The 22,512-nt window shown below is 33.5% G+C and overlaps 1 protein-coding gene across 2 annotated transcripts in view; it reads right to left on the bottom strand.

Moving 5' to 3' along the window:
• Positions 1 to 4,349: 4,349 nt before the first annotated feature.
• The window catches only part of LOC149418570 (ubiquitin-conjugating enzyme E2 R2), a 141,437-nt gene continuing 123,274 nt past the window's right edge, over positions 4,350 to 22,512 (bottom strand). Inside the window, exons 3-5 of one of the 2 annotated variants that reach the window (XM_089638851.1) lie at positions 10,646 to 10,878; positions 9,714 to 9,834; positions 4,350 to 6,161 (exon numbers count right to left, since the gene is read on the bottom strand). In XM_089638851.1, the coding sequence (XP_089494977.1) occupies positions 6,045 to 6,161; positions 9,714 to 9,834; positions 10,646 to 10,878 (471 nt within the window). In that variant the 3' untranslated portion in view covers positions 4,350 to 6,044. The remainder of the gene's footprint in view (positions 6,162 to 9,713; positions 9,835 to 10,645; positions 10,879 to 22,512) is intronic. The other variant, XM_089638852.1, reaches the window with a different exon arrangement.

The following is a 22,512-nucleotide window of genomic DNA, read 5'->3' as shown; positions in this document are numbered from 1 at the left end:
ATCCTGCATTTTACAAAAATAGATGATTAACTATCGATGATTTCGCTATTTAGAAACACTTATGAAGCATATTAAATCTCAAATGAGAACACAAATCAATGATGAGCATTTGGAAAAATGTTTGCATGTAGCAACAACATCAATCGTTACCAACATTGATGAACTTAGTTCTGACAAACAAAATCAGACGTTTCACTAAAATTTATTATATTTTTTATTTTTTTTTTAATTATTTTTTGGATTGCCTAACTATCTAATAAATATGTTTGATTCTCATTTTTGTTATATCTTCTAAAAAAAAGCAATATATTTCTTGTTTGCTTTGAATAATAAAAGAAATTTAGTTGTACGACCTGGTGGGAAATCTCATTTCTAAAACCTGGCCCGGCTGCTAAAAAGGTTGGCCAACCATGATCTAAACAATGTTAGAAAGAGGAAACATTACGTTTTATATTAAAATCAAGAAGTTAACCACACAAGAATTAAAATGTAAACCTCTATGAAAAGAAACAAAGACCACAATTTGAGAAAAATTTATGAATATTTTCATATAAAATGACAAAAAAGTGAGGTGGCAACAATGTTTATAATATATTTTTCTACTTAAGGGTGATTTTTTTTGTAATCAATAATTTTAGTTCAGTGTTTAGACAAATATAAGTTCCAAGCCATTTTAAAATCGTTTTTACGCTTGATTTCAAATTTTTTATATTTATAAAATGACTAATGGATCCCCCGCAATGCTTCGCAATTGCTAATGTATTTCTCGGGCGCCTCTGACTTCTTCCACCATTCACTACTTTATACCACAATGTTACTGTTAAAAAACTACAATTACATCAACATTAATTTGACTCTGTATCTCATGACGGTGTAGAGATATCGCATTAACTTCTTGACTTCTTGTACCATTTACACATCTCTAAACACTCCTTGCACTAATAACAACAATCTTTGAAATTTTCAATGATATCGTTCAACTACTTTTCGAGTTTTGCCAGCACAAACATACGCAGGCTGAATTTTTATATACATACTAGCTGACGTGTACCCAGCGTTGCTTGGGATTATTCTTAGGGATAAACATGTACCATCACGGACTTTTCTGTAGGGTTTTTAAAGATATACAAGTAAAAGTCACTTTTCGTGTCTGTCTGTTTGTGCGCTTAGTTCTCCTAAACTACGCAACAGATTTTAATACCGTTTTCACTTAGAAAATTTCTTCCGGAAGGTTTATATATGTAATACATGTTAATTATAATTAAAGTAAAGTAAGAAAAGTCAACGTTTTTTAATGAGGTCAAATAAAATTATTTTCGGGCGCTTACATTGCTAACGTAGGCTAAACCTTAGAAGATACAACAAAATAATGTACTACGCAATTGTATATCTTGAAAAGACCTACAGAAAAGTTTGTGGTGGTATATGTCTATCTCCCGAGGATATCCCACAGTAATCATTTTTATCTTTTGACCAATAAAATATCAATTCTTATCCAACTAAATATGTTAGTTTATAAATTAAATGCTCATTATATACAATTTAAATATATATTAAATGTCAATATATTCGATAGGATCCTGTACAATATATCATTTAAATCAATATCTTAGAACATATCATAGATTTAAAATTGTGCACAACAAAAAAAGACACGAAACTTATTTGACCGATATAGTTTTATTCCTTATCCAATTACTCATATTAGAAACTTAAATGTAGATAAAAAAATGTTTTTGAATACTGTAAAAGATAGCGCAATTTGAAAAATCACTTGCAACAAAACTACTTGCCTTATGAATAAAAGCCGCCGCGGCGACTACCTATCTTTGTTGTGATAACAAGTATATCGGAGCTCTCCGTGTTGGGTTCTTTATTGACAATATTATTTGGTTTTCAACGATGAAACACAAGTTACTCTTATTTTAGTGTTGTTATTTTGTGAATATTGCGAATATTATTTCTTTTTTTATTTGTCATTTATTTTCTTGATGAGAGTTTTATATTCAAATTTTGTCTTAAAAATGTAGAACTTTGACTATCGGTTGTAGTACAAGAAATGCAAAAAGGATGCATTTGTTATGTCTCAACCTTTCCGTATCTATGGTGTGTATTAACTAAACATTGCTTCTAATAATTTTAATAACTCTATCAATACAGGGTGTATCGGCACGTACCCGACAAACTTTAACCAACTATTCCTTAGCACATTTGGAGTAAAAAATGTTATGGGCACTTTGCTGTCCGGTAACATTTTTTTTTAATAAAAAATTTACCGTTTAATTTACCTTTGAGAAATCATTGTATGAGCAATCTACTTGGTAGCCTTTATCTAAAGATTTGGAAACATAATCCGTGAGTACCAGTAGGTTAGTGTCTGTTGATCGGCCTTTTCAAAACCCATGCTGTTCCGATATTAAGAATGGCTCTACTTGAAACAGCACATGTTTATGAAGTATCTCCATCTTCTGCATCATCAGTCTCCATCTTCTATCTTCTTGTTGCCTGTTCCTTTACTTCATTTTATTTAACTTAATTTCACTTTATTTTTGTAATATTTATATTTTTTGTAATATCTGCATCAACTGCAAAGCGCCCCTGAGGTGATATCTGACAAAAGCGGCGCTATACAAATTGTCCAATAATGTAATAAATATCGATTCTAAATAACTTTGCCAGGGCGGAAAGTATTGCCACCGGCCTGAAATTTTCGACAGATGTCTTTGATCCACTTTTGAAAATAGGAAAAATTTATGAGATTTTCCAGGAATCAGGAAATATACCAGTTTCTAAAGATAGATTGAATATAAAGCTTAGTGTCATTTTTAAAAATTCAACACATCCTTTTAAAAAAAAAAGACTGGAAGAAAGTATGGCCCGAGTGAATGTGTATGTTTCATGTTATTAATCGAAGAATTAACATCTGATTCGTCTATATGACTTATATCAATGTTTTGGGCTCCCTTCACATTCATGTTGGCAGCAGTAATGGGATTTAGTAATGGAGGCTTAGTATTGTACACCGATTGGAAATGAGTTGCAAATGCATTGGCTACATCCGCTCCTCTAACTTCCCGATCACCATGCATCATGATGTCTGTTATACCACCATCCTTGCGCAGTGATTTTACATAGTCCTAAAATGCCTTGGGATCAAGAATATTATGTATACATATACCAATCTCTTTATAAAGGTCCAGACTGAGTGTATCTATCTATGCATAAAAAAAATTTGATACAAGTTTTCCTCAAACGGGACCCTTGTTTTTTCCCACGTGAAGTGTGTAAAAATGGTTTCTTGGGAAGGGAAAGGGAAATAAATTTCAAAATTCTTCAAAACTATGCATGTATTCTGACAGGAGATTACATACACATTATATATTCATATACTTACACATTTTTTCCTTAAAATATAATCCTGTAATAAAAAGAATTATTCTTGACTGAAAATAAATTAAACTGAAAAAAATATGTTTTTTAATTTTTTTATTTACAAATACATAATATTTTATTTTTTTTAAGTTTTGTTTATTTTCGTGAATATCCTTCCTAAACGTGTTCTTATACTAATCTTATCATTCTCTTTGCCAACAAGAAGAATTTAAAATAAGACAGGATGGAGTGTCCAAAAGCAAAACTTTATAATAATGTTATAGTAATATTATGTGTTACGAGTTTGGAGATCGCTTTCACCTAAAAAAATGTCTTAAACATCTAATTCGCTTTTCGCACTATGTTGCCGCCACGTCCTTACAAGGCTACAAACCTTTAAAAATATAGCTATTACAGTGAGTCATATTATAATTTAGACATACATTAATAAAATAATTAATAATATGAAATATAAATGTATCTGTATATCCAAGCATAAATTTGACAGTGAAGAAAGCAGAAATAAAATAATATGCAAACAAAATATTTCACTGAATTAAAAATGTTAAAAAAATACCATTTTATTTTATTTGACAAAACAGATCAGTCAAGAGAAGATTTAAAATGAATTCAATTTTGAATCGTTACGATGCTCGGCCAGAATTAATTTCCTACTTAAATTTAAAATTATAATAATAATTGAATATCTTAAAGGAGACAGAACACAATCATTAAGATCATAGCAAATACATACACACTTAAGCACAAACACGTTCACCAGTAATTAAACATGTGGAGAGAGAGAACTACTCTTAATGTAACGCAATCATATTACAAACTTCCATTATGATTCTAAGGCTCTCAGTTTAGAAGATATCTAGCACACTAATTGCAATTTCATAGCACTGTCTATTCGTATTTTACAATAGTACTTAAATATACAAAACAACTAAATAAAAAAGGTTGTATCGGGGGGGTTCAGCTAAGATAACGCCAAAGCCAATATTATTACAAATGGCGATAATTTCACATTCTTTTTATTGGCGGTGCGTATACAAAATATCTAAACATTTACAATCAAAGTTTTAGCACACTGTCTAATCTCTATTTGCAGCGAACTAGCCAGTAGATGAATTAGCAATTGTGCAAATTTTATAATTATTTATTATTCTTTTTATTGATTAAGATTTTATATTTTTACTATAAATAAATAATGATTTCATGAACAAACTGATTTTGATTGATTTTTTGGATGCAGATGAAATTAAAACAACTCTATTTGAGCAATAATACATATTTCCATACCTTTATCAAATTAAATATTGAGACAATCAAACCCTTAAAAGTTAATTTAATATTAGTTTACTGAAATATTTGTTTAATATAATAATATATAGGTGGTATAAGATGAAAGAGGGAAAAGGGTTGAAATAGTTTAATACTGTTTTCTGATTGTTAATCTTTTTTTTAAATATACCTATCAATTTATCATGGCTGATGAAACGTAGTTAAAAAAACTATAGGGAGTATAAATTAATGAAAACAGGAAAAGCAGTAGTGCTCCAATGCAATCTTACCTCAGATTTAATTAATGAGAAGATATGCTTTCAGCTTTCAATTAGGTTGAGGGAACATATTATTAAAGTGAAAGAAAGGAATGGATGCAGTGGTGAGAAGTCTATACAAAATGAACACCTTAAGAGTAATACCATCTGGCTGTAAGACAGCACCGAGGACATCAGAGCACGTCCGCGGGATCATGGTACAGTCACTCTTAGCGCCCGACAATATTAAATTACATATCCATATATTGTATAGATTATAATTACAAAGCGTCAATATCGCAGCTGTATCTGAATTAACTCAGTATCTGCTCCCCACCGCTCGCCTACTGGTCACTAGGCGGACACAGTCTATCGCCAATTTACACAAAAAATTAACAAGAGAAAAATCACAACACCAAATCCGACTGAACAAATAAAACTTTTGCCACTCGCCGTGGCAGCGCATGAAAAAATATCCTAATTCGACGGACATAACCTAGAAGTAACTAATTTTTAGATCTAAGATTTAAAAACAGCAATCGTTTGGGTGTATATATCATTATTGCATAAACAATGTCGAAATGCACAATCTTGGTGTAATTCTACAAATACAACGATGTCCGCAAACGGGTGATTTTTCAACAATGTGAGATGTCTCCTACTTAATCGAATAATTACTCCAATTAGCTATATCAACAGGGCTTATTTTAATTTCAATCAGAATATCGTAAGATTACCAATCACCGGGAGAAACGGGGATTCCAAACATCCAGGAGAAGATGTGAGAGGTCTCCTTACTTGAATAAGCTAATCAACAATGGCTTATTAACAATTGGATAATCATAGGAGCATCCAAACGCCTAAAGAACATATTGTGTGAGGTGGAATCCACACATTCGGGTGAAGATGTCAGAGGTTTCCCTACCTAAATAGGGTAATCAACACGACTTGTTTTGTTTGTTTAAAATGAAAAGGGAAAATTATAGGAACACCCAAACACCAGGGGAACACGTGTCCAAGGAGGTGAATTCCATGCTTCTCGTGGAATTAGTTATTTGGAGTCAGGTGAGGGTTGGCTGGTTGGTTGGCTGGTTCAGTGCGTGGTGGATGGAGCGGGGCGAGAAGAGTTCACGACTCGCCGTTGCCGCTATCGTCACCGTCCTGGTAGTCGGAGTCCGCTCCCGACGCGTCCTCGTCGTCTGTGTCCAGATCATAGTCGTCATCGTAGAAGTCTGTCATGTCCAACTGCAACATACCAAAAAAATCATTAGTAAGGGGTCACCTTGGCACAATATAAATTTTCTCTTTAACTCTAACTGTTAAAAATCACAATATATCACAGATCTGGAAGAAAAATGTCCTTCGTCAAAAATAATACGATTTTCGAGTTATTGACTTCAAACTCATTATTTGCTATAAAAAAAATTGTATATATCTAGTTTAGTCAAGACGTCGTTATTGTCTTGTAAAGAATGCATAGTTCACTATGCTGTCAAAAAAAACATCTCAACTCGGTTGTGTTCCATTCTTCACAAAGAGAGGATATTCAAAAGTTTAGTCCGAGAAGAAATAGAAATTTCAACTTTTGAGAAAACATCTATCGTTTCTCGTGAAAAATGTAATGTTTTCTACCAAACCAATGATATGTTCAATATTTCTATAATAAAAGCATATTTTAAAATTGAAACAATATAAAATGAGTAATTATTAGAGATTGGATTATATGTCTTAAGATTATGTAATTAAAACACATTTTGCAAGTTTCAATTTTTTAGTATACTAGAGTTTGTCCATTACAATAGAACAAAAGTAACTCAGTCACGCTTTCAGTACTAGAGATTGTCCAGTACAATAGAACAAAAGTAACTCGGTCACCCTTTCAGTACTAGAGATTGTCCAGTACAATAGAACAAAAGTAACTCGGTCACCCTTTCAGTACTAGAGATTGTCCAGTACAATAGAACAAAAGTAACTCGGTCACCCTTTCAGTACTAGAGATTGTCCAGTACAATAGAACAAAAGTAAAAAAGTAATTTAAAAACTGGGATATTTATTGGTGTGTTTACTAAGACTAGTAATCTGCCGAGATTCAACAAAAGGGTAGTTGATTTGTACATATGTGAGTGTTTATACCGGTGCTTCCAAAATGACTTCCCTTTTGTTGAACATAGCAGTCAACTAGTGTAACGCTCCACATTATTTAAAATTTTATTAATTTATTACTTAAAGTTTTATTTCAAGAACATTTTTTAAAGTACATATAATATGTATAATACATGGACTAGACATTGGCCTTTTTTTATATATGTAACAATAATTTTATAGTCAATAATAATATTGTCAGAAAAATAATAATAATACCGTAAGAAAATTATACAAGAAACTAGGTTATTGCCAGGAACTTTCTGCTAAGCCAGCGACTGCTCTAAGCCACTGAGCTATCGCGACAATCTTCAGACCTGCCATGCTCTGCCAATTCACATACTTAGTTTTTAATTATTAACACTGTTTTATGTTTTGACTACAAAAAGTCTTCACATTTACGAAATAGTTATGTTTTATAAGATTTATTATTAAGTTTTGGAAGTGTGTGTTTATGTCTTTAATGTGGTAGGTTGTGTTTTACATAACCTCCAAAACGACGGTGGAATAAAAAGTTTATTATTATTATGTATTATTAAATTGCAGATAGATGAATTATTTTTATATGTGGCAGCTCTTTCGCCTTCCCATAAACCCTGGAATCAGTGGAAGTTTTCATTACAGTCTGTCAATTTAACTCTGTACATCATCAGAAGATACAAGATCACAAAAATACACAAAGAAATTGTAAATACGTGTAAAGTAATTAATTAGTTAGGTTCTCTCAACAAATTTATTTCCTAATTTTTTCTGTAAAAAGATCAGTACAAAAAACATCAATGATATTATGGAGTTTAGGTTTTTATTTTACAGCTTGACACACATTTCCACGCAGGCGGCAAGGTAAATCAAACTCCATAATTTCATAAACATCCTGTGCATGATTTTATTTTGAAAATGAATGAAGTAGATACCAAACTAATTTAATTTTTCTGCCTTTTATTGCAAGGTACATCGATAGCAGAATGAACACTTTGAATGCGGCATAAACTGAGACAGACTCATAATTTGTTCTATCTCCTTTTGTATTACGGTGAGATATATGATTTAAGAGGTGTTAGAAAGTGACAATACCACGCTTTATATTTGCTTTTAAAAGATTACGATATACACTTCCAAATAATTGTAACATATTCCAAAATGTCATTGACTGCCATGTTCGCATTGTTTGCGAAAGATTGTGAAATTTTTATTATATATTTTTATACGAAACGAAAAATAAGTGAAGTGACAATAACCTATATAACAAGTTTGTGTAATTCAATATGTTTTTTAGTTTTCACAATTCACAAGGAAAAAATAATCAGTAAGTGACAAAACAAACATAAAAATTCCTCTATTTTTTAGAAAAACAATTTAATATTCTTTAGAAAAAAATTTCAATATTTTTAATTTCATGTGTTTCTTGTGAGCTTTCAATAAAAGCATTTCATTTTGGGATATGTTTAACCCAGCTTGAATGAGGTGAGGAATTGTTACACCAGCTATGAAGCGGGTAGGAGACAACCGAAACTTTGATGACGTATTTTTGATACTGTATTGTGTATTAAGTATTTTTTTTACTTGGGATATTAATAGTATTCATTCAAAAAGATGAGTAAATAAAATACTATGTTTAAGATTGAAAGGATTTTTTTTTTTTTAAATAACAAAATGTCTATATTTTAAGTTTTGGTAGTTTAACATTTTGTTCATATAAAATTCTAACAAAATTACAACTTATTTGGTTGTACTATAACTATAAGAAGTGTTTTCTCCAATAAAAAAATTAAAAAAAACACTATAAAAATGTAACACCAACTACGAGGGCGGGTCTGATTTACCCCATCCACTTTTGCGCATGTGTATCTTCCGCTGACGCCGTAACACTAAACTCAAAACTGCACCTCGCCCCCCAATCCCTTATCTCCAACTACTGTGACGACGGAATTTGCATGACAACAATAACATTAAATAATCTGCATTTAAAAACTTATCGGGTATGACATACCCGACCTCACGCCGGTTTAAAAACAGCGAATATATTGAAAAATTAATGTCTACCGGAAATATTTAGATAATTAACTGGGAAAAAAATCTCAGAATACCCCAGGGGTTAATATTACGTTTCGCATCATAAACAAATGAATGAATTCTAACAATTTTTTTATAATGACGTCACTCACTATACTATGACAAAACAGTTATCATTTTGAAGAGCATCATCTGTTTCAGTTAGACAGCATTCAATTTAACTTTTCAATAAAAATCACCTGACTTAAACCAATAAAAAAAAATTCATAGCAAAAATCCCCTGACTTTTACGCAAACTTACTGGTATATTACAGGTGAAGTTTGGAAAAATCTAGCTACAAGGATGAGCAAACTCAAACTGCATTTGAATCACTGAACAGAAAATCCCCAAGAAGTGTAAAATATACTAATTTGAAAGAAAACTGAAGTAAGATAACATTGAGCTTACTTTACAAAACACACATCTGTTGGTTTAACTTTTCAGTTTTACTAGAAGTATTTTTGTTAAATAGAGATAGAACAGAAAAAGAGAGAGAGATATTGGACAGGGAGTAGAGACGAGGTTTTTTTTAGTTGGTAGAGGATTCAAAAATAAGTTTTAGTAGAATGTGGTTAGTAAAAAAGTATCCAAAAGATTATTACCCATACCTGGGGTTCTTGCGTCGCAGGCTTGACTTTGGTTTTGATGCAATAGTCTTCTAGTGTCAATGGTACTACAATTCCCTCTTTATCTGCTTCAGCCTTGGCCACTTGAGCTTGTTTCCTGCAAATAACCACAAAATAATTAAGAAATACAATCACACCATCATCTGAGAGGACTTTTCAGTAGCTTAGGCCAGACTTCAAGGAACAGTAATGTTAATGTTCGAACATAAACTTATAGTCACACATGATTTCTTACACTTTATTTTGACCTTTTGATGGCTTCATTATTTCTTTGCTAGTTAGGAATGAGTATTGTGTGTTGTGTGTGGTGTAGTGCGTTGTATATTACCAATTGGATACGGCGGCGCTCAAAGGATATAAATTTTTCGAATCCAAAAGGTACTTTTGGCACTTGAGAAGTTAATATAAATTATCTAAACTCCGACGTTGCCTAATTTTTGCATGCCTGCCCGTAGGTGAGGTCTCGCTAAATTTGCTCAATTTTCTCTATTATGGACACTCTTGAAGACATTATGGAGTCTGATAGTCCAGAATTTTAGTGATACATTGTCCTGGTGAATCCTGATGTAGGTCTTGTCGAGCAGCAAGAGGACCGACAGCAGGATAGAGTAAGCAGCAATAAGGATCTCAACTAGAGATGGTCGATATTCCAGTCCTGGTAACATTGTTGTCACTGAATATTGATAATATATTTCTGAGGAACCGGCTTTATTTGGAACCAGTTCCTTTTGGAACCAGTTCCTTTTGGAACCAGTTCCTTTTGGAACCAGTTCCTTTTGGAACCAGCTCCTTTCTTGACCAGCTCTTTTTGGAACCAGTTCCATGTTGGCCAGGTTGAAGGTGTTGGGTTCATTGAACAGTGAGATGATCAACAGCAGGACGGTGTAAACAGCAATAAGGGATCTCACCTGATGATGTTCTCATACTCCTTGTCTTTTCCTTTGGTGTCCCTCCAACGCCGGTACATGACGGAAGCATCCACGTTGGCCGGGCTGAAGGTGTTGGGCTCGTTGAGCAGCGAGATGACCGACAGCAGGATGGTGCGCACATTCTGGGTAGGGTTCCAGCGTTCGCACGGCAGCTCCCCACTCTGGGGGTCATCCACCGGCGGGTGAAGGATGGAGATGCACAAGTCTCCGTTCTGGAAAGAGGCAAACAATATCTTTAGATAGCGGTAAAAACACTTGGCATCATCAAATTATTCAACATGGAAAGCTAATAGTTATGAGACAGTAATATACGGAAATCAACTGAAGTTGCCAACATTTTTAAAACACTTCTTCGAAAAATCGCAACATTCGACATTACTTGTCAAGATTATCCCTCAAAAATTTAAACAAAAGAAACACTCAATTGAAATATTATTAAAATAATTTTTTGGTAAAAAAATATTATTTTGACATATTAATTATCAACGAAAAAGTACAAATATACAAAATAAATCTGGTAAAAAAATTTGTATTTTATGTAGGTACTTAATAGATTTGTTGCTTTATTACAATTACAATCAAGTTTACTGGAAATGACACTTAAATTCAAAGTAAATCAGAGTTCTAGAAGAGTTAATTCAACCAGAGTTACAGACAGACAAACAGCCGAAATTAGTATTTTTGATTGACGATGATGCCAACCGCAATAAATCTATACAGAACAAAATTTTAGAATAATAATAATAGGTAGGTACTTAATTACTGTTTATTTATCTAATACCTCTTTTGAATTGGCATTGGATTCCCAACTAAAGAAAGAAATCACTAACTTTGACGTCATTGCGTGTTTATTTTCCCGACAGTTTTCATTCCGTCCAAAACGAAATAATATTATGATGAGGTATTATTTATTTGTAATCAGTGACGAGTCAATTCCGATAGATTCTGCTATCTATCTCAAATCCCCTCTTAATATGAGTAATAGTTTTCATTTCGGTGGATTTTCATTTTACAACAGAAAAAAATGGATTACCTATTCTATTTTCACCTCTCGGTGACGTCGACAGAATAACTGAACATAATATTACGAAAACGTGGAACCACACACATAACATTTAAAAATTATTGAATTATAACAAATTGATAAGATTTTTTTTAATTTAAAATTTTTTACATAGATAAATACAGGATATTAACAAGATATAAAACAATAGAAATTAAAGTAGCCTTTCCTCACCATAAAGATACAATGCTCTTGTATTTGGTGAGGGAATTTTAGTTCAATTATGTACATGTTAGTTATGGTAAATAAATTATTAAGAAACAACACAAGATTTAAACAATATTACTTCTAGATGTAAGTAGTGAATGTATTTTGGACTTATAATAGTTTAAGGTAATTTTTTAATTTAAGGTGAAATTCCTGAATGTTTTCGATATTTTTTTTAATTTAATGGAAGGTTATTAAAATAAATTATGCCTAGATAAAGATAGGTATTTTGAATGAGCTTAGTGTTAAATTTTGGGATTTTAATAGTTTTCTGGTATCTTGCTGATGTATTGAATTGCAATTTATGAGTATTTGACTGTATTTCTTTATAAATTTTAAGTATTATAGATGAAGTCAATATTATTAAGAAAATAGTATTCGCAAAGAGTACTTGTGAGAATAATCAAACACCGGTTAACTGAAATTATTTTGAACCAGCTGTACCCCGCCACGCGTTGCTGTGGCTCAGTCTGTCTGTGCAGATAGAAAAACAATAGCGCGTGTTGCTTTTACGTCCAAAAGATGGCGCTGTTTAAAAAAGCATGTTTGGCCAACAGATTACGCTGTTTTTAAAAAAAAGCACAGGTGACAAATACATTATATATGTATATAAAAACACAAGAGTATTCGAATGCAACATTGTGTCAAAATTTCATAGCAATCGGTGAAGAACTATCGGAGATTTAAGATTTTGAACAAACTAACATATTTATTTATATAGAAGAAATACATAGCAATACTTTTAAGGAAAACACAAAAATTTACAAATTACATAAACAAAGGTATTGTAATAACAATACAATACAGACATTTAAACAAGTGAGACTTTGTGACACAGTTAATCCGACAAAAATAATAAATATGAATCGAACAAAACTAATACAAACAATAAAATTATTACAAAAATAAGAATAAAAATAATATGGGGATATAAACAATTGACTGTTTTAGTCAATTTTAACCATCCACTTTGTCATCTCTTTTCCCTCCCCACTTCTTTCATTCCATGGCCAAATTTGCACAGTTATAATTTTAGACACACATGAAAGAACACGAATGAGATATAAATATAAACGTTAAATACATTAATGGTGAAACGGGACACTGTCTCAGGCCGGTGTTCAACAACCTTCGAACAATCGATATTAATAATCCTTCGAACATTCGTAAGCCCATCTCTTAGTCCTAAGTCACCCTTCAAAGCTTCATTCAATATCGTAAATGAGCTTATGAGTACTTAATCGTTCGACCAGTCGGTTTATGATATCGGAGCAGATGGGGGTTACTAACAGGCAAATTAAATTTACATTAAATTATATTATATCTAGCAACAGTATATCTGGCAACAGTGCGTCGTTAAATCTCGGTGATCAGAAACAAACAGGGTTGCCATAAATTACCACAAGTCCGAACTATTACTTATGATTCCATAGATAACCTCATTTTTAATGTCAGTGCCATACAATTTTTTCTTAAAAAATGATAACCCCTTCATTTGTACACGCAATTGCTTCATACGAAATTTTATAGCATAGTAATGATCAGCAGAATCCATTTCTAGCCAAAAAAATACCCTTGAAAATTCAAGTCTCTATGTCTATGAAAGGCGATTTTCAGCCCACGGTGCGACGTCAGAATTGACGTCACAGTAAAATACCGAATCAATCAGAAACGACCACCACCCATTGCAGTAATTTTACAATTACAATTATTCATCAAAAGCTTCAAGCCGAAGCCATGCCAATGATTTTTCATCGGTGAAACGAATGGCATAATAAGCCAGACAATTGGCAACGCGACCCGCTGGCAATGAATGCAGAGATCTATTATCTCCATCGATTGTGAAAGAAATTAATATTCTTAATCTAATCTGCTCTATTTAACACTAGACGGTAGAGGAAAGCAGCATAAATAAATATTGTAAAACTATCATCAAAAAGACATTTTGCATTCTAAAATTTTCGAGCAGAAATATTCAATCGTCCATCGGAAATAAATGCGGTGGAATCGCCCATGCGCGTGCGGAATCTTTTATTATCCAGGAAATACTCTACCATACGAGCTACTCGGCCAAATTTAATTCAATTCCGTCAATGCAATAATAATACGTGATTAATTAAAAAATAAATAAAATATCACGCACGGAGAAAAATGAGAATTGCGGATGTATTAAAAATTTCTTCGAATTATTGGGCTAAAGCTACAAAAATCTACTAAATACAAAAAAACAGCCCACATTAATTTGTATACTTACGTTAAATCTAACATTCTAAGCATACAGAGTACTAAACGACAACTTTTCAGGAGAGCGATTTCAAATTTGTAAAGCGTGATTACTTTTATTGGGTGATTGATAAAGTAACAATTAATTTATAATTGAAATATATTTTGGAGATTTTTTGATACCACGGGAAAATCTAAAATTTCATATATTTTTTACTTTACTCTTTTATACCCAGCATGATAGGAATTTGGAAAAGTTTGAAACTCATCCCAACAAAATAGTGATCTCACGAAGAATGCGTGTGGAAGATATTTTAAGAATCTTATTTTACATCGTCAGGAAATTTCTCCAAGAATCTAAAAGATATATTCGGAGAAAAGTAACAAGCAAACCGTCTTATCCCAAATATAATAAAAATGTTTCTAAGAAACTCTCTCTTCGGCCCTCCACACTAGCGACCAAATTATTGTAAATTATAAATATATTTACGAATTGTGATATTTTTTCACCAATAAGATTTCTGACTGCACGTCATTCGATCAACAGTTATAATTTTATTATTAAATAATAACATTCATCAATTAAAGAAAAATAAAAAAATATATAGATAGAATTGCTGGCGGATAATGTACATGGCACATGCGTGCCAGGATCCTGCCAGTGGGCAGCCTAGATGGTCGAACGCCATATCGCCGGCCAGGAAGTCATAGTTAATTGGCCAGCCCTGATCAACTGGCCAATGCAGAGATAATGCCGCAAGCCAGGGGCGGACCGGGGTATTATTCTCCCTGAGCCGAAGTTCAATTGTACTTAAATATTTATTTCACAAACACTACACAAAATGTAGATTTAGATAAAAGTCAAAAATGTTGTTACTGCTGATAGTTCCATTGTTATTAATACATGTTTTATGTAAAAGTTTGAGGGTCATATATGACCGGGTGTCCATATTTTATAAAAGTATTTGTATATTTTTTTCTATTATGCAGAAGTGCTTAATTTTTTTACGTTAGAAAGAGAAATAATAATTCTTTCTTGCCTCAAATATTTATACTGAATATCATTAATAAAATCCTGTTTTCGAAATATCGAGTTCTCTCAATTTTTTTATGATTGGAGTAAAAATTTAAGTAAAAATGTGGTTGGCGTTTTTGACAACATTTTTCACGTTCGATATTAAAATTTTATTTTTTAGAAATAGTAATGTTTATTTTAAATGAATACACGAAAATATTATTTTATCTAGTTTCTAAAACAGCAGAAAAAAAACAACATAGCACATTTTAAATACACATAAAACATTGCAAACTGTACAAAAGTGATGAAAGCACAGAAAGGTTAAGCTGGCCATACACACTACGGTCCACCGGAGAGGTCTACCTGTGCAGGTATGCCTGGGCAGGCATACCGGAGCGTGTTTGGGAATAGACCTGTGCAGTTTTTTTAACCTGCGCAGGCGACCGGTGCAAAATCGAAAATCAATTCTTTCGGGCGACAACGTGAGGTGTACCTGCGTGTGTGTGCATGTACTCCGGTCGCCTGCGCAGGTCGCGTCAAATCTTAAAGTAACTGATAATATATTATTTTTCATAACTGTATCTTTTTTGATCATTGGTGTAACCATTGCAAGTAATTTTAGGTATGTGTTCTCGTGCATTCTGAGATAGTTTTTAAAATCTTCAGGTTCAAATTTTAATTCATTCAATACGTTTTCCTTTTCAATAACCGATGCTTACACCACTTTGTTAGCTTCTTTTTCACTGTTTTATCTTTCTTCATCAAAATTAACGCAAGGCCTATCAACGCCAACCCGTCATCGTCTGAAATCGATGCCATCGCAAAGAGAATGAACTGAAGACCGGTCCGGTACACCGGAACGTCCCCATACACGCTACAGACGTACGGTTGACCTGCGCAGGCAGACCTTCAAAGGCAACCTCTCCGGTAGACCGTAGCGTGTATGGCTTGCTTTAAGGGCATAAATAAATAAAATACAATCATATGAATACAACTTGACTAAGAAGTATTTTTTTCTAGAAAGGGTCTAAAGGGGGACTTGATGTTTTGGACCTGTTTTGGTGGCAAATTCAGCCCTGATTGTCTTACAAAATCGGCCTCTCTTTTTCGTGACAATGGCCTAGAATCTATGAAGCCAAATATAATAATTTAAGAATATCTGGATAAAATCGGCACACTTTATAAAAAATATTATGTACATGGACAAATGTGCAATGAATGATAATTGAAGAGGATTATATTTAGAAAATGCCTTCTAACCTTCCAAGTCAACCTTCCGGCAAATTAAGTTAATTAATTGGCCTAGAAAAGAGAAAAATATCAACGTTGTGGTGAGATCCTTAAAATACACAGAACGCTGATATTACGAAATTCGAAAATCACGGTCACAGTTTATTATTGCGAGGAGTGTTCATTTGATAGTAATTGGACCATGAGAATTTCCAATACCGACCATCTCATTTATTACACAATTTACACTACTTTGGCCTAGAACAAAAAAAAGTAGTACACGTTTACGATCAGTAATGAACACATACTATATCAATATTTTAAATATAACAAGAAAAAAATGAAGTTACGTAAAGCAGTCTGCCTTCTTAAATTCAACGAAAATCGGTACCAAAACACAAGACGTCCTTTGTTCATCCCGAATCCACACGAAAAGAAGTCCCACGTCCTTATTACTGCTCCCAACACCCAGGGCCTGTGCACAGCCCTAGGAAAAATTAACCATTCAAATTAAAGTGACAAATTTCTGATCAAAACGCTTTTTCCACGATTTTATCAGGCACTTGTAAGCTCATTTATTCAAGAAACAGCGTAAGATGAAAAACGGCCATTTACAAATATTCAATACACAATAATTCATACCCTAAGTTGAAAAATTAAAAGCAAATAAAAAATTACCTTTGCTCACAGACCAATGCACGCCGCTGCGGTACTGGATGGTTCTATGATAACTCCTCAAAATGACAATTCAACACACCTTTAAAAGGTGATGTAAAGTCATTTAAAGTGATGAAACAAAAACTAGGTTTAATAGTTACATATTTAAATACTTAGGTACCTTTACATTCAAATACTTAGGTCAAAATACTATATTATTCCCTTCAAGGCTGTAGATTACCCACAATAAGGCTAGAAGGCTAGTATACTATTTTGTTGTACCGGTTTGATTTGGTTATTATTGATCAAATTATTTATTAATAAAATCATTATTAGGGTTAGCATAATGATTTTGATGTAAATAATTCAATAATTCGTTTAACGACCTCTTTTCGGGGTCGTGGCTACAGAATAAATAAAACAAAATATTCTCGTAGCAGAGGGGATTTTTGGGGGGGATTGTATCTAACTTAAAGTCAAACGAAACACGTTTACGACACGACACTAATAAAAATATTTAAGAAAAAAACACCCTTTCCACGTGATGATTACAAATATTAAGATGAATAATTGTTTGTTGGCGGGTAAACATACGGAATTTAAATATGAATAAATAGTTTTGTCCGTATAAAAACGTAAGACTTAAAAATACAGTAATTTATTAAAGCCCAGCTACACTACTCGCGAAGTTAAACGAAGTTGACCGAATACGATAGTGTGGGCACGAACTTCACTTCGCTTCAGGCAACTTCGCTTCAGGCAACTTCGCTTCGGGCAACTTCGCTTCGCTTCGCCCGACTTCCGATTGTTGTCGGTAAATGCGCCCGAGTCAAAGGACTGGACTAAGTTACTCGCGAAGTTGCACGAGTGTGGGCACGCACTTCGAACTTCGGCTAACTACATCGAGGACTTCGTCGAAGCGTCGAAGCGAGTAGTGTAGCTGACGCTTTAGCGGTATAATATGGAATTGGAAAGAGTCACCAATACAGTTCACATATCAGTTTTTCTATCCTTCCTTGTAATGTAATGTTACAAGTTTTTATTGTTACAAAATTTCGTAATGAAAGAAAGTAACGATGGATTGATCATGAAGGATCGCTGATGAAGAAATCATTGTGTCCCGGGGGTGTGATTGATTTTATGAGTATGCATTTATTGCTGTTGCATTTTATTAAGTACCCATTGCTACCAACTGTGTCTTTGAAGAATTTAAAACCAGCTCATCTGTACCTACATTCTATTATGACCTACCTAATAAGTACATTTAAGTTAACTTATAATTCTTATGTTATCTAAGTTTAATAACTATTATTTAATATAAGTTTTTTTTAATGTTCGTAATTATGTTTCATATTTTCTTAATATTTTTTTTATTTTATATTGTAGAAACAAACACTACATGATTTACAGAGATGAAACAATATACAGGAATAGATACTTCATGTTGAGTACCTATGATGTTTCCTTGTAATGTCTGATAAGTGGTATTATGTTTATTCCTTAATTACCAGGTGACGTGTGTAGTATATATGAGTGTGTGTAATGTATGTGTGAGTGCTTGTGTGTGTCTGTATGTATGCGCATTGAACAGTTTAAATTATTGACATGATGCCACGTTTGAATTTGGGCAGTGAATCCGAAAAAAGGTCAATGTTAGAGTTTAGACAACTATTATGTTAATATTATATTACATTATATCAATATTATATTATGTTATTTAAATTTCTGGTTTAGGTTTATAACTGTTTGTTAATTATTATGTACCTCAAATTTTACACGTTATAAACCATAATGACTACACTCCCCAATTCAAACACGAGAAATAATTTCTCAGTTGAGTTTGGAAGTTCCGTTAAAAAAAATATATTTTTTTCGCAATCAGCCTTATTCTATCTTATTATAATATCTACATTATTTTGTCAATTATTGTAATGTGTTAGTATATTTAAAAAAATATATACAAGGAAATAGAGGATGAAGAATCAGGTCCTATTTTTGAGATTTGATTTCGGTGTTTTTTTTAATGACGAATGTTGGTCCAAAATGTGCTGGCATTGCTGCGTCAAGAGTTCATTGGTCCTAATTATTTCGAAACATGCACGTTAAATGAAGAAGAATTCATGAAAGTTTTGATTTTAAATCATGGGCGGCCAAATTGCCGCCGCGGCCGTAGCGAGCGAAAGTTTGCCTTTAGAAGGCGCGAACGGACAAAGGTTAAGGGTTGTATTGTACATGTACAGTGGAGATCAGACGTAACATTGACCAAAACGGTTGTTATAATTCCAAGCCGGATCAAAACAATTCCTAGGTAAGGATGAATAGAAAAAAGTCACGTGTACCTCGGGGCTGTTTATGATTTTCAAGTCACGTTTAATTTTTGCACTCGATGTCGTAATAAAATCCAGAACGAACTAAATAATATTATCCAGGTCTAGGTATGGCTGGGGCGTGGGCAACAGTAAGTAGAAAATATGTTATTTATCTCGTTTGAAATGGAAAACCATAAAACTACGAGTTTGGTTGTACCGCACTTCGCCAACGGAACGATGTCGTAACAATAATAAATCAACACCCCATTTTGTAAAGGGTAGAGGGTGGAAGGGTAAACCTACCTACAAACCTACATAGTTTCATTAGCTTCAGCGCGTTTCAGATATTAATTAGAAAATTTGATGTAATGAGATCTACAGAAATGGTTTGCTGGTGGAATGGGAAGCAAGGAGTGGCGTATTTTCAAGGAACTGAAAATGAATTAAGTTAGTAATGCTTTGAAAATATTTCGGTTTATTCGATTTTAATGGAAATATATTACATGTTATGAATATTTTTTTAACATCTTTCATTCGACTACCACCATTACAGTAGAATCGTTACTTAAAATGGCTTTAGCCATGTTTCCAGAAAAGATTTCAGACACCTTTGTTATTTAATATTGCAAACGTAAGCACTGTAGGAAATAGTTAAGGATGTTAAATGATACAAATTACTTGTTACGAGGGTGGGTCAATAAGTCCTTAGAAAAAAAGCATTAAAACAGTTTGTATTTTTGTATTTTTTTTTATTTCTCAACATAATCTCCTTGGAGCCCAATACACTTGGTTAAACGTTTCTCATTTTTTTTCAAACCGTCAGAAAAATAAGTTTTCGGAAGGTCCTCAAAATAAGCATTTGTCCGATCGATGACTTCTTCATTTGAAAAAAAACGTTGTCCACTTAGGGCCCGTTCCCACTTCCGTTTTCAAATCGGGGGCGGGTCCCGTTTTAAAATCGGATGCCCTAGTGGCTGTAGTGGATGTATGGAGCTGTTCACACTTGTCCGACACGATTTGAAAACGGATCCGACATTTTTTGTCGGATGGCTCGCCTACGCAGCGCGTCCGTTTTCAAATCGTGTCGGAACACGCTCGCTCATAGTGTTGTATGGAGCTGTTCACACTTGTCGTCCAGTCGTTCCGGCAGAGTCCCCGCCAAACCCCGACCCCTCCCCGCCCGCTCCCTGTCGCAAGGAAGCAGGCACGCTGCGTGCTTGTATTTGGTTATTTTGTTAAGTAAATAAATCAAAACTACAATAATGGATAAGGAAATAAATCCCGAAAATTTAATACCACTGGTCGAAGAAAGAGTATGGTAATATTTTATCTTTAACTAAATAAAAACAAAACACTTGGTGTACACAACTTTTGTACATCAAAATTTTTATTTTATTTTATTTAAGTTTACTTTTTTTTAAATTTTAAAGCTTTAATGAGATGCACGGAAGAGCGTATTAGTTAAATAAACACATAATAAAAAATATTTGAGTGTTTATTGTTTTCTTACTTTAAAATATCGATAGCCTTTCTTCAGGACAAATGCACTTTCTCAATTTTGTATTTTGATATGTTAAGTTCTCTGAAACTCATTCCAGTAGATGGTTAAAGGAAGTGATAGACATTCTCTTAAGCCATTAAGCGCCTTTGAGGTGATTTTTCATGGTGAAAACGGCGCTATATAAATAATCCAATCATTATTATTCTAAAATAATTAAAGAACTTTAGTTCATCACTTCTCAACTCACCAATTAACACTTGGAAAATTCCTACAGAAAATCATTCGGCTATGATTGGGTGTACCCAAAATTTTCTTTTCACTTTTTTCCTTCTTTTTAATAAGTACAACATGACAACAAGAGCTTCATCGTCGTCCATTGCGCACCATTACTGAAGAATGAGCAAATAACATGTTTTTGTTGAATCGACAATTATTTTTTTTCGTAGAGTATGGTCCGTTTTTAAAACGGTAGTGTGAACAGGGCCATTGGCCATCCGTTTTTAAAACGGGACCCGCCTCCGATTTGAAAACGGAAGTGGGAACGGGCCCTTAGCCATTTTTTTAAGTTTGGGAAAAGGAAAAAGTCACTGGGGGCTAAATCTGGCGAATACGGTGGGTGGTCGACCAATTCGAACTTCAATTCTTCAATTTTAGCCATTGATCGTAAACATGTGTGAACACGGGCACTGTCCTGATGAAAGAGGATTTTTTTCCTGTTTAAATGAGGCCGTTTTTCTTCAATTTTGTTTTTTAGCTGGTCCAATAAAGATGCATAATAATCCCCTGTTATTGTTTTTCCTTTTTCCAAATAGTCAACGAAAATAATTCCACGTGCATCCCAAAATACAGTAGTCATAACCTTACCAGCTGATTTTATGGTTTTCGCCTTCTTTGGACATGGTTCGCCTTTCGCAATCCACTGCTTTGACTGTTCTTTCGTCTTGGGAGTATAGTGGTGTATCCATGTTTCATCTACAGTCACAAAGCGACGAAAAAATTCATCCGGATTGCGTTGCATGAGCGACAACAGGGCTTTAGATGCCACCACCCTATTGCGTTTATTGTCGACTGTGAGCAAACGCGGCACCCATCTTGCAGAAATTTTTTTCATGACCAATTTGTCATGTAAAATAGAAATGACGCTACCTTTTGAGATCCCTGTAACCTCAATTATCTCCCTCAACTTTAATCTTCGGTCACTTAACACCATATCGTGGATTTTATTGATCATTTCTGGTGTAGTCACCTCTACAGGACGTCCTGAGCGTGGTTCATCCTTTGTTGATGTACGACCACGTTTAAATTCATTTAACCAGTTATAAATAGTTGCAAGTGAAGGAGCAGATGTGCCGTGAACTAAATCCAACTCATTTTTTATTTCCTTTGCTGTTAACCCTTCTATATTAAAATGTTTAATAACAGCTCTAAACTCAATTTTCTCCATTTTTGTAAACAAGCAAATTTTTTTTTTTTAAATGTACGAGAAACACACAACAACCCGACCAATCTGCTTGAAACTTCGCAGCACACTGAATCGGTAGTGCCGCTGCATGAAAACAAACCGCTTACAGTACTAGTCGCGCCACCTGTCGGCTTTTCTAAGGACTTATTGACCCACCCTCGTAGATAATAATGTAT

The sequence above is a fragment of the Hesperophylax consimilis genome, chromosome 13, assembly GCF_061612785.1.
Source record: "Hesperophylax consimilis isolate HC1 chromosome 13, BYU_Hcon_1.0, whole genome shotgun sequence".
NCBI classification, from domain to species: domain Eukaryota; kingdom Metazoa; phylum Arthropoda; class Insecta; order Trichoptera; family Limnephilidae; genus Hesperophylax; species Hesperophylax consimilis.
The sequence above is the reverse complement of the archived record's forward strand: the minus strand, read 5'-3'. Positions and strand labels throughout refer to the sequence as shown.